General features: G+C 48.5%; 1 protein-coding gene across 1 annotated transcript; it reads left to right on the top strand.

Moving 5' to 3' along the window:
* The first annotated feature begins 10948 nt into the window (after positions 1 to 10948).
* Positions 10949 to 11584, top strand: LOC148878241 (protein S40-5-like). The gene has a single exon (XM_088972091.1). It carries the CDS (start codon positions 10949 to 10951, stop codon positions 11582 to 11584), a length of 636 nt encoding a protein of 211 aa, XP_088828217.1.
* Positions 11585 to 12532: the final 948 nt, after the last annotated feature.

Below are 12532 nucleotides of genomic sequence, written 5' to 3' on the forward strand. Positions count from 1 at the left end.
CGTATGTTTCTAATCGCAACGTTGGTATTTCGATTTCCGCCGGGATCACCGCTTCAGTGCCATAGGTGAGGTTGAAGGGGGTTTCTCCCGTGGCTGCTTTTTCGGTCGTTCGGTGAGCCCATAATACACTTGGTAGCTCTTCGGCCCACAATCCCTTAGCTCGATCCAGACGTGCTTTCAGTCCACGCAGGATGGCTCTGTTCATTACTTCCGTCTGACCGTTTGCCTGTGGGTGCACGACTGACGTGAAATTTTGCCGAATCCCCATGTCCTGGCACCACTCATGGAACTTGATGTCCTCGAACTGTTTGCCGTTGTCGGAAATTAGAACCCGAGGTAATCCGAAGCGACATACTATGTTCTTCCAAAAGAAGTTATGTATGTTTCGGGCCATAACAGTTGCCAGAGGTTCGGCTTCTATCCACTTCGTAAAATAATCTACCGCAACAACTAAGAATTTTCGCCCACCTGCTGCTGGTGGGAATGGCCCGAGGAGGTCGATGCCCCATTGTGCAAAGGGCCACGGGCTGGCGAGGTATTTGAGGTCGGAGGCAGGTTGATGGTGGATGTTAGCGTGCTTCTGACACTTGTCGCATTTCCTAACGAGCTCGACAGCTTCTGCCTTCATCGTTGGCCAGTAGTATCCTTGTCGAAGTGCCTTTTGGGCGAGTGCTCTGCCCCCCAAGTGTCCGCCGCACAGGCCTTCATGAGTGTCGCGGAGTACAAACTCGGCTTCGGTAGGTCGCAGGCACCGCAAATAGGGGAGCGTGTACGACCGTCGGTATAACCGTTCGTCTATTATGACATATTTGGCCGCCTGGCGCTGCACCCTTTTGGCGGCATTGCGTTCTACAGGGAGGGTTTCGTCTATCAGGAAGCTCGCGAGTGGGTCGATCCAGCTCGGCTCTGCTTCTAAGATGGGAGCGACCTCCTCTGTCCCCCCGAGAATACTAGGCCGATGTAAGTCCTATATGTACACAGTTCTCATATTGTTGTGACTCGTGCTGGCTAACCGGGACAGGGCATCGGCCTCAGTGTTTTCGGACCTCGGGATTTGCCTGATGATGTGTGACCAGAAGTTGAGCAGGGCTTCTTTTACTTTGGCCAAATATGCGATCATGGAGAGATCGCGTGCTTCGTACTCGCCGGTAACTTGGTTTACCACGAGCTGAGAATCGCTGCAGATGACCAAGTGTTTTACCTTCAACTTTCGTGCTATGTCCAGCCTGGCGATTAGCGCTTCGTACTCTGCCTCGTTGTTGGATGCCGCGAACTCAAAGCGTAGCGTGTACTCTACTTTTGTGCCGCTCGGGCCGCACAAGACTATTCCAGCTCCGCTGCCCTGCCGGTTCGAGGAACCATCCACGTGAAGGATCCAGGGCTCCTCATCCCAATTCGCTCTTCGCCTGATCAGGAGAGATGCCACACTGGATGCTACTTCACAGGGTTCGAACTCTATGGGCTCAGGAGCTCCAGGTTCGCCGCAAATGGGGACCTCGAAATTGACCTGTGGGGCTTCGTGGCTAAAAGTGCACTCGGTGATAAAATCTGCCAAAGCTTGGGCCTTGATAGCGGTTCTGAGTTTGTACTGGAGATTGTACTCGCTGAGTTCGATGGCCCATTTCGTCAGTCGACCAGAGACTTCGGGTTTGAGTAAAACTTGTCTGAGAGGTTTGTTAGTTAGGACGATATCTGTATGAGCCTGGAAGTACGGGCGGAGTTTCCGAGCTGCTATTACTAGGGCGTATGCTAGTTTTTCTATCTCTGGGTACCTTGCCTCTGCTCCCTGCAAAATTTTACTAACATAATATATGGGTCGTTGGACCCGGTCTGTTTCCTTTATTAGTACCGAACTGACCGCCTCGTCGCTCACCGAGAGGTATAGTTGTAAGACCTCGCCCACCTCGGGCCGGGCTAAGGTTGGTATACTAGCGAGGTAACATTTTAGTTCGTCGAACGCGAACTGGCAGTCCTGGGTCCATTCGAACCCTTTGCCTTTGACTGCCTTGAAGAAGGGTAGGCAGCGGTCTGCTGACTTAGATAAGAAGCGGCTTAGAGCGGCTATGCGGCCGTTTAGCCTCTGGACCTCTTTTACTTTTCGAGGTGGTTTCATATCTAGAACGGCTTTTACTTTGTCCGGGTTGGCCTCAATACCGCGCCGATTGACAATGTAGCCTAGGAACTTGCCCAAGGTGACGGCGAAGACACACTTGTTGGGATTCAACTTCATGCTAAAGTGTCGCAGGATTTGGAAAACATAATCTAAGTCTTGTATTAACTCTTGTGAAAACTGAGTTTTGACGACCATGTTGTCTACATAGCACTCTATCTTCGTACCAATCAGGGGCCGAAACAACTTATTTACAAGTCTTTGGAAAGTTGCCCTGGCGTTTTTTAGTCCGAAGGGCATGACTTTGTAGCAATACAGGCCGAACTCAGTAATGAAGCTGGTTTTTTCCTCATCGGATGGGTCCATCCTAACTTGGTTGTAGCCCGAGTAGGCGTCCAGGAAGCTTAGCAACTCGTTTCCCGAGGTCGCGTCCACTAGGCGGTCAATTCTGGGGAGGGGGAAGCAGTCTTTCAGGCAAGCTCGGTTCAGGTCGGTATAGTCGACGCACATGCGCCACTTTCCGTTTGCCTTTTTTACCAACACCAGGTTGGCCACCCAGCTCGGGTAGTGGACTTCCCTTATGAAGTTTGCTGCGAGGAGCTTCTCAACCTCCTCGTCGACCGCTCTCCAGCGTTCTGGGGCTAAGTTGCGTTTCTTCTGTCTAACGGGTCTGACTACAGGGTCAGTATTAAGCTTGTGAGTTATCAGTCTGGGGCTAATGCCGGGCATGACGGCCGCGGACCAGGCAAAAATATCTAAATTTTGGAGTAAAAAACTTACCAGTTCGGCCCGTAGGGGATCTTCGATGGAAGCTCCGATGCTTAGTGTGCGAGCTGGGTCCGTCGCTGAAGCTTGGACTGCGACTGTTTCCTCCGTGGGCGAAGCTTGCTCCTCACCTTGCTCCACCGGCCGCTCCACCTCGAGGTCGTCGACCGTCTTGGTTTTTCCCTTTAGGGCGGCAACGTAGCACTTGCGGGACTCGAGCTAGTCGCCCCGCGCTACCCCTATACCGAAGTCCGTAGGGAACTTCATGGCCAAATAGTAGGTGGAGACCGCCGCCCGTAGGACATGCGTGATCGGCCGCCCTATTATGGCATTGTATGGGAAGGGGGTCGCGACTACCAGGAAATCATGGTTGAGTCTGACCGCACAAGGCCATGTGCCGACTTCCACAGGGACAGTTATTTTCCCGAGGGGCCTAACTTCCTCTCCGCTGAAACCTACCAGGGGAGTGTTCGCGGGCTTCATCTCGCTCTTCTTTAACTGCAGCTGGTCAAATGCCGATTTGAAGAGGATGTCCGCTGAGCTGCCCGAATCTACGAGCACGCGCCTGACCTCGAAATCGCTAATCCTTAGCTTAATGACAAGCGCGTCATCATGGGGGTAGTGGACTCCTCGCGCGTCGTCCTCCATGAAAAAGATTGGCTCTTCGGTCTTTGGCCTCTTTGGGGGGTTCCTTTCTTCGAGGGCCACTTCGCGAACTGATGTCCAGGCTGCTGCCGAGGTACACCCCGCTACTACGGATCCTCCCACTATTACATGGATGGTTCCCCGAACTGGCCTCTCTTCCGGAGGCTGCTTCTGCAACGATTCGGCAGGTCTGTTGCTAGACTCGGGTGCATCCTTTTCTTGCTCCCCTTGCCGACCTACTTTATTGTTATTGTTGTGCTGTACAAAATTTCTCAAGTATCCACGACGGATGAGTCCCTCTATCTCGTCGCGGAGGTTATTACACTGTTCGGTGCTATGACCATGGTCTCTATGGAAACTACAATACAAATTCTTGTTTCTATCGTTCGGATTTCCCTTCAGGCGAGGTGGCCACCTAACGTACGGAGCGTCTTTGATCGTCATTAAGATCTCTGTCCGCCTCGTGTTCAACGGCGTGTAGCCCGTCCGAACTGCTAAGGGGGCCCGGAAGGACTAGTTCGGCTTCGGCTCCCGGATCGGGTTTTTTCTACTCACCGGGTTGGGGAGCTCGCCTTCTCTCTTTCTTTTCTCGTTCCCGCCTTCGGTTCGTTGGTTGATCTCTTCCTCAGTCCTCATGAACTTATCCGCGAGTTTGAAGAATTCGGCCACGGTCGCGGGCTGGTTGGCCACCATGTGCCATTTGAACTCTTTGTGCGTCACCCCTCTTTTGGCCGCCGCGAGCTGCACTGCGGGGTCCAACCGTGGTATTTGCAAGCATGCCTCGTTGAACCGCTTGATGTAGCCCCGAATAGACTCTCCTTCTCTTTGGACCACTCCGAAGATGCTTTCCTCCGTTCTGGGGCACCGTCGGCTGGTGACGAAGTGCGTGGTGAAGACTTGCACGAACTGGGCCCAGCACTTTATCGACCCGGGGGCCAGGTTCCTGTACCAAGTGCGGGCTACCCCCCTGAGGGTGGTGGTAAAGGCCACGCACATGCATGATTCGCTAGCCCTGGCGAGGTGCATTTGCGACTGAAAGGCGTCAACGTGGTCGTTGGGGTCGAAGGACCCATCGTACTTGTCTAGAGGTGGGAGTTTGAAGTCTCTGGGTAAGGGGACCGCCAGGAGTTCTGATGCGAGGGGGGAAGAAACGGAAAGATCCGGGGTAGCCCCTACCTCGTCCGAGCTCGTGGCTTTGCCTCTGACTTCCGACAAGGCGCGGGTGGCGGTCTGGCGGCTTCGCCGGCGCCTTCGCCGTTGAGCGGGCCTTGTGCTGGCGCTGCTGGCCTCCGTGTTACCGACCTCGATGGGCCCGGAGTGCTGGTAGTCCGCCGCCAGAGCGCTGAATCGATTTTCGGTGAGCGGGAGCTCGGGCTTGGAGCGCCGGGGTGCCGACCTTGCGGGCGAGGTTCCCGACCCACTCGCGGGTTGCGAGGCGGGGATGACATTTCTCTCTCTTCGGCCTGGGGACGAGGCCTGGCTGTTGGGGTGGTTTAGGGGCCGGGAGGCCTTCGCCTGGCGGGGGCGCCCATCCTGCGGGGAGGCCTTGACCGGCCTCGGAGCGGGGTGGCGAGGTGGAAGTAGTGGTTGGTTCAGTGGTAGTTGGGGGAACTGCTGTTGGTAGTGATACTGGGAGATGTTGTGCAGCACTTGGTGCTGGTGAAGCTGGTGTTGCTGGAACTGTTGCATTTGGGCTTGCATTGCCCACATGCACTGCACCAGGTCCTCCAACCGGTCTTGGCTAGCTGCCAGGGGGACGGCAGTTGGTTCAGTGAAAGTTGTCTCAATGGGGAGATGAAAGGGGACGTTTGTGGTAGGAGGGTTTACGGGTGCCACTACTTGTGGCGTGTTCAGGATGGGGATCCCATCTGCCGAAAGGGGGATGGTGAACTGTCCAATGCACACTACGGGGACCTGAAGTTGCTCCCCGGTGGCGTTTGTCTCCGTGCCGCGTCCGGTGTTGCTGGAGGAGGCCATGAGTATTGGGATTTTTATAGAAGAAAGGGGATATCGAAGTTTGGAGGGAGGCTTTTCAAAGCGTGTTCCCACAGACGGCGCCAATTGATGGAGCGCGATCCGGCTGGTCTTAGCTGTCCGCTGCCTTGCTTTCGAACGAGCTAGCAGGGATCCTGAGACGGGAGAGATGGAAAAGCTCCGGGGGGAACCCGGTGTAGAGGCTCCGAAGCTCAAGTTAGAATCTTTCAAAAGCAAGGTAATACCAGATAGCGCAAAGTTTTTGCATACCTCTCTTATCGGGGGGCAGGGGGCTCTTATAGTCGCTTCGCGTACTCGTCCCGAGGCCCTTGTCAGGTCGGGTATGATTACTCTGGTGCTTGTCAACTCGGCCGTCGTCCCTTCTGCTGAGACAGAACCGTCACTGCCTAACCGTCTAACTGGAAATGGCGGCGTCAGTGGCAGTGGCAGGTGGCCGTTTTAGAGTGCTGCTGCCAAAACGTCAGATCCCAAGTCAGTCAGGCGTGGCGCCCTCGGGCACGAAATTCCCTAGTGCCAGGCATGGTACGACTTGTTTGGCTTTGGTGCCTAGAAGATGATGCGAAGTGCTGAGCGAGGCGGTCTTGAGCTCGGAGGTATCCCGAACAGTAACAAGGTGGGTCAGTTCGGCGAAGTCTACCTCGAGCTGTTACAAGTTGGCAGTTCGGCGAAGTCTACCCCGAGCTGTTACAAGGTGGCAGTTCGGCGAAGTCTACCCCGAGCTGTTACAAGGTGGTAGTTCGGCAAAGTCTATCCCGAGCTGTTACAAGGCAGTCAGTTCGGCGAAGTCTACCCCGAGCTGTTACAAGGTGGCAGTTCGGCGAAGTCTACCCCGAGCTGTTACAAGATGGGTTAATTCGGCGATGTGCCCTTGTTGCCGCCTAGGCTTGACCCCATTTGCCGAGCTGTCGTTCCTGCCACGTGTCTCATAATAAAGACGTCGGGCCAAATTTTCCTTCATCAACAAGCATACGGGATGAATTAGCAAGGAGCCAAGGATACCGTCCTAATTGTACTGCCTCATTCATCAGTTTTATCCAAACCCGGACAACAAAGATTATATAGGTTCCAAGAAAACCTTGTGCGTATCAAAGAGCAAAAACAGCAGCAAGTTCAGTGTGCTGTTGGTTGGGAAAGAACCAGAAACAACCCAAATGCAGCATGTCTATAAATTAAGCCAATCGGGTAGGCACTCAGGTAGGGGTGATGATTTATGATTGATTAGTTCTTTTAAATATAATATTGAAATTCTTTTGGTTGTTCTAAATTTCTAATGGATCCTTGTAATTTTCTAGACATATCCAATATTGAGATGAAATGGTACAAGTTTCTTTTTGATATATATAAATTTAAAGTTTTTTCTAGCTTTTTATTAAAGGAAGGAGTGGATAATTTTATATTTTAAGATGAAGAGACACTCATGTCATTGAAATGAAACATTAATTAAAAAAAAAAAAAAACTTGTTTTTCTATATCAATTAAATGATTCTTATTAGTTTAGCTGGTTTCATTTGGAGAAAATGAATGTATTTTTTTTTTATCAACTAGGGTTTAAGAGAGAAAGTTAAGAAAAGAAAATAAGAAAAATGCGAACATGTATTTTAATAATTTTAGTGCATTCTATCATATAATTTAACAGCCTAAGGATATTTGTCACAAAATGAAAGTTTAAACTTTAGGGGAATAGTTGTCCATTACCCAAAAGTAGGGTTTATTGGTTTTGTGGTTCAGTCTCCTCTCTTGAATCTTCTTTGTCGAAAACAGAAGAATGAAGTCTGGTAACTGGTTTAGTCGAGTGTTAAGGGTTTTCCAACTTTTCAAGTTTTCTTGATTTCTTCGAATTATGTTTTAGACTTTTAGTTTTTATTGTTTTATAAATAAATTAATAATTATTATACTTATATATATAATAGAATATTATATATATAATATTAATCAAAGACGGGTGGGGGCGGGGATTGCCTTTCCTGTCCTTGTCCCCATCCCCGATCGGGGATTCATGAGTAGCTCCATCCTCGACCCTGACCCCGACCCCGCCAAGGTACTTCCCATTGGGGTCGAGGAGTTCGGGTACTCATCAAGGATGGAGAAATTTGCCACCCGTAGTTATGGAGCGGCAGTGATGTGTGAAAAACAGTCATTACAGCCTTTCATTAAAAACATCTCCATACTTGCATGCTTTATTTCATAGGAAAATATTCTCAATGTAAAACAATAATGGTTGTTCGAATGGGCTTTGAACCAAGTAGTAAGTTGTGTGGAGGGTGATGCTTGTCCTCACCACTTCACTACCCCTTTCCCAAATATAGGCACTCTATCTACTCTATGGATTCAAACATCAAACACCATCATATCAATTCAGTAGATGTGATGGGCACTTTGCTGCAAACACATGGCTGGGACCCACCCGATGGTCGTAGTTTCTCAATTTATCGAGAGAGCAGGAGGATGTTCGACGCTCATCACCTAATCTAGTAATCTTGATCGGTTGATCTTTGCCATGGGTGGACTACTGGGACTCCCACCTGAGTTTGAGTCGCCTTCTGATGGTGATCTCTCTTTCTCTGTGCAGTGTACATCACAGAACTAAAGTGGTACGTACACCACTGTCCAGTTTCCACCACCCACAACAACCGTTGGATTATGATTTGTCCTTCTAGGTGGTGGGACCTAACAACCGACATACCGCAGTGGGACTACCATGTCTTTGACACTGCATCTTCAGGGAATCCATGACAACTAAGCTCTCTTTGGATTCGCTCACAACTTCGGGGGATCATCCAGATGCGCAAGTTAGCAACTAGCAACATTGGAGACATTGACAATACCTTCTGGCTCTGGTTTTACATTCATCTAATTCTATATTCTTAAAGCTCGCATTCTCTTGACGCACGTGCAAGTTTTCCCAACTCATTGGCCGCCCCAAAACCTGATCTTTGTCAGTATTATTAATTAACTAAGGTATCATTTGGCACGTTTTCTTATGAAAATATTCTCACGGTCTATATGATTAAAAGACTTGTTAAGCTTTTAGGGTTTTATCTTTTAAAGTTGAATACCATTTGGTAATTATTCTAGTGTATCACATTGTTAATCCAAAATTTTCATTTGATCTTTGACCATTTTGAGCTTATAAGAACTTTCTAGAGCATGGGTTTTATAATTTCTGATGCTCCCAACTTTGTAGCATGCAGAAAGATTTGCCAAATGTTCTTAAAGTTGAAGACCATTTATTTACGTATGTTTGTGGTACATATACAAATATGTATTTTACATAAATACCTTCCTTTTGGTTCTATGTGCATCAAGATCAAAAGAGTACAAGTCTAATGGATATACTAATGTATTCACCTCAGGACAGAAAAAAAAATTCCTCCACTTAATCGATTCACTTTTGTATAATAAATGAACACTCACAAACTCAAACCGGGTTCATTAATACTCCAGTATTTGACGTTTGTATCCCAAACAAACGCAGCTTAAGCTACAATATCAATAGTACCGAAACAATTGAACAAAGACAATATCATTCAGAATGCAATCACCGGAGATGATGAAATAACATGGAAAGCACTTTTTAAGCAATGAAACTGGAACTGCTGAATGAAGGCAGGCCTTTGGTTGTGGGCAGCTCGTGGCAAGTTGGTAGTTGAGATTCTAATTCTATAACAACGCAACTTCATGCTGTACTACAGCAGCGGAGGCCCGAAATGCAGGAGAAAGACAAAACCGCCCGTGGGCCCCCTTTCTGAAGGTTTTATTACTCTACCTCCGTATTTCTTATAAAAAAAAAAAAAAAACTAATTATTACCATAGATCCCGATGATCATCATTTTATGAGACAAAAGTTCAGAGAAAGAGAGAAAGGTGTTCCAAAGTCCAAACACAATGGTACTATACCATCTCAGATCTCACCCTCGGTTCCGTAGACCATTCGTCGTTATTCGGGTTCAATGACAACAGATCTCTTAGGATGGATGGATCCAACCCGACTTGTGCTGGCTGGGTGCCACTGGGTAAGCGGGTACGCTTTGCTCTGTTGTTCTCTCTCTCTCTCGTAGAGAGACTACGACTGCAATAGTTTGGTTTCTACTGTAAACCCGGAAAAGTAAACAGTCATAGCGAAATTGTATAGGGGAAAATTTCCAAATTTCTTCGGGTCTTTGATTGGATCGAATCATGGAATAATAAGGTCGAAACAAGCCGGGGTCCACATCTGTCAAACCCACCTTGTGCGGCACTGGCCGGACCAAGTCTGGTAACAGTCGGACTGGGGCCCATCCGTCCAATTCTATGGGCCGAGTAGGGGGGGCTCAGTCCACCACCAAAATTGGCACCCCAGTGTCATCAATCAGGACTAAACAATATTAGTAAGTAGTAACCAACATCAGCGGAAGCAACTGCAGCAACAGTCGCGTTGTTTTTCACTTTTTTGGGCAAAAGGGCATCAGCATTCAGCAGCGCCTTACGCTTACGCCTGATAGAGAGAAGTTCGATTTCGATCCTTTGAACTTTGAAGCAGAAGGATGATGATATAAGGTTTTTGGGTTCACAAACGACAAGTCGACAACCCCTTGAGGGTCCCACCACGCTTCCTCCACCGTCAAATGTGCCCCCCCTCCCCCAATCACTCATCACCACCACAAGTCCACAACCCTCTCCAGTCTCCACCCAGCTTTTCTAATTCTAAAATAATAATAATAATAATAATTTCTAAACGTCTCTCCCCTCATCCCTCCCTCCACGTCTCCACCCAATTATATTTATACCAGCTAACATACTTTATTCATTATATTTATACCATACTCCTCTGACCATCTTTTAGACTTTTTCTCATCAAAAGCTTAATTAGTGTCACTATTGTTTGTTAGTCACAACGTCCTGGACTTTATGTCTACAACGACCGGTCACTGTACTCCCACGTGGCACCAATAAGGGCTAAGCTGGTGGGACCGATGCTCCTGAGTAGGTGGGAGCTCTAGCCTCAAGTACCCACGTGGACACTGGACCGCATTTTGGATGTATTTGATGGGTCAAAGAAGTGGCGATTTCTGTTGGGGGCCCACGTGGCTTGGGATTGGTGACGTGGCAATTTACTATACGTTGAAACTTATTTTTTTCTTGGTTTTCGATTTTTTACAGTTCCCTCTCACTCTCTCCTCTCCTCCATCCTGATTGCATTGGTGCTCTCATGAAATGTAGACGAAATGAAACCGAAATTAAAATGAAATGAGGCCGAGGGTCATGTGAACTGTGATGCTGAATACTATATATACATGTGGGATGTTTAAAGCTTGTACTCTGTATATAGCATTTATAGGATACTTGTTTTCTGACATATATATGTAATTCCGACGTTGGTGGTCGGAGAACATCAATTGGAAGTCGCCGCAGAATCTAACGATGCTGTAGGAGGCGACCGGGAAGCAGAAGAGAATGGCAAAGGGCCGGAAACTCGGCTCCAGCCATCACGAACATCTGCTGGGGACCTTGAGTTACGGTGCAGGCCAACAGAACGGCACGGATGCATCGGAACTCGGCGAAGAAGATGTGTGGTCGATGGTTGACGACATGGTGGATCGAGACGATCACACCAGGAACGTAGCACCCAGTGAGTGGGCCTCCATGGCGCCGGAGAGTAACGGAGACCGTGGGATTCGATCACGGCGGTGGGTCGCCAGGGAAGACCGCCACGTCGGTGGCTTATCATTGGCGTTCAATGATGCGGGAAAGACAGCCCCATCGTCCAGGATCGTGCACCAATTCCGTCCCCAGGACAACGTGGCAGCCCCTCGTGGGCACCACATGGCTGCGTCAGCACCGGTGAACGTTCCAGACTGGCCGAAGATCCTACGCGTCGACTCGGTGGAATCGCTACAGGACTCCGATGACGGGATCGAGGATCACGACGCGGAGTGGATACCACCGCACGAGTATTTGGCACGGGAGTATGCTCGGACCCGGAAGATGACGGCCACTTCGGTTTTCGAGGGAGTGGGTCGAACGCTCAAGGGACGGGACATGAGCCGGGTTAGGGACGCGGTGTGGAGTCAGACCGGGTTTGATGGTTAAAACTAGTTCTAGTTCTTCTTCTTCTTCTTGAGTCCGTTCCGTTGAAAATGGAAAATTTTTCCCATGTTAAGAGGCTATAATATTTAGATACATTTTTTTTTTTTTTGTTGGGCGATGAAAGAGTTGCTCTACAGCGATTGAGCCTAATCAAAATTTCAATTTGATGGGTCTGTTGTTCTTCGTTGCAGTTCACACTTTGGGACTCTCCTCCTCCTCCTGTCACTATTGGAAATTGTAGTTAATCAGTTAATCTCGATCAGTCAGTGCTATTTTAGTAATTGTAGTCCCAATGAAACATTAGCAAAGACCAGTCTCTTTCTTACGTTTCTGATATGTCTTTCTTGATTGAGCAAATAAATAAGCGATTCCACCACCACCTCCACTGCCTTCTCCTCCACCTATCTATTTCTAGTTGCTATCAATCCAAAGGTACTGAGAGTTTGGTGCATTCATTCAGTGAATTGGTGGGAGGAAAAAAAAAAAACTGAGTGGAGATGGGAATAAAGGTAGTGGACAAAGGAAGAAGGGGTCCCACCCCCCCACGAGAGAGGGATGGACTTTGCTTTTCAAAGAAGGTGATAGATGGAAACAACATGGACAAGGGTGGAGAGGTATGGATGGTGGAGGGGATGCCTCTTGGTTTCTTGTTTTCCTTTTTCGGTAAAGGGATGTGGCTTTTTGTCCCACTAAGAGGTCGACACATGAAGCATTGCTTTTTTTTTTGTTTTCTTTTATTACTTAATAAATGCGTTGGATATTTAGATGGCCCCACTTCCATCCTTGCCACCCCCACTATGATCATTCATCCACTTGTTCATATGCTTCTTCCCTTCTTTTCATTAAATTTATGAATTCAAATCATGGAATCTAATAAAACAGGGTCATGAGTTTAACTTTTTATTTTACTCTTGACATATACCTGGGGCCTTTAGTTCAACCAATTGACAA

This window comes from Nelumbo lutea, chromosome 1, assembly GCF_056320005.1.
Source record: "Nelumbo lutea isolate HS-2025 chromosome 1, American lotus-T2T, whole genome shotgun sequence".
Classification (NCBI taxonomy): Eukaryota; Viridiplantae; Streptophyta; class Magnoliopsida; order Proteales; family Nelumbonaceae; genus Nelumbo; species Nelumbo lutea.

Bases quoted from the DNA above. Each gene is read 5' to 3' on its own strand.
- LOC148878241 (XM_088972091.1), top strand. From the start codon at position 10,949: ATGGCAAAGGGCCGGAAACTCGGCTCCAGCCATCACGAACATCTGCTG.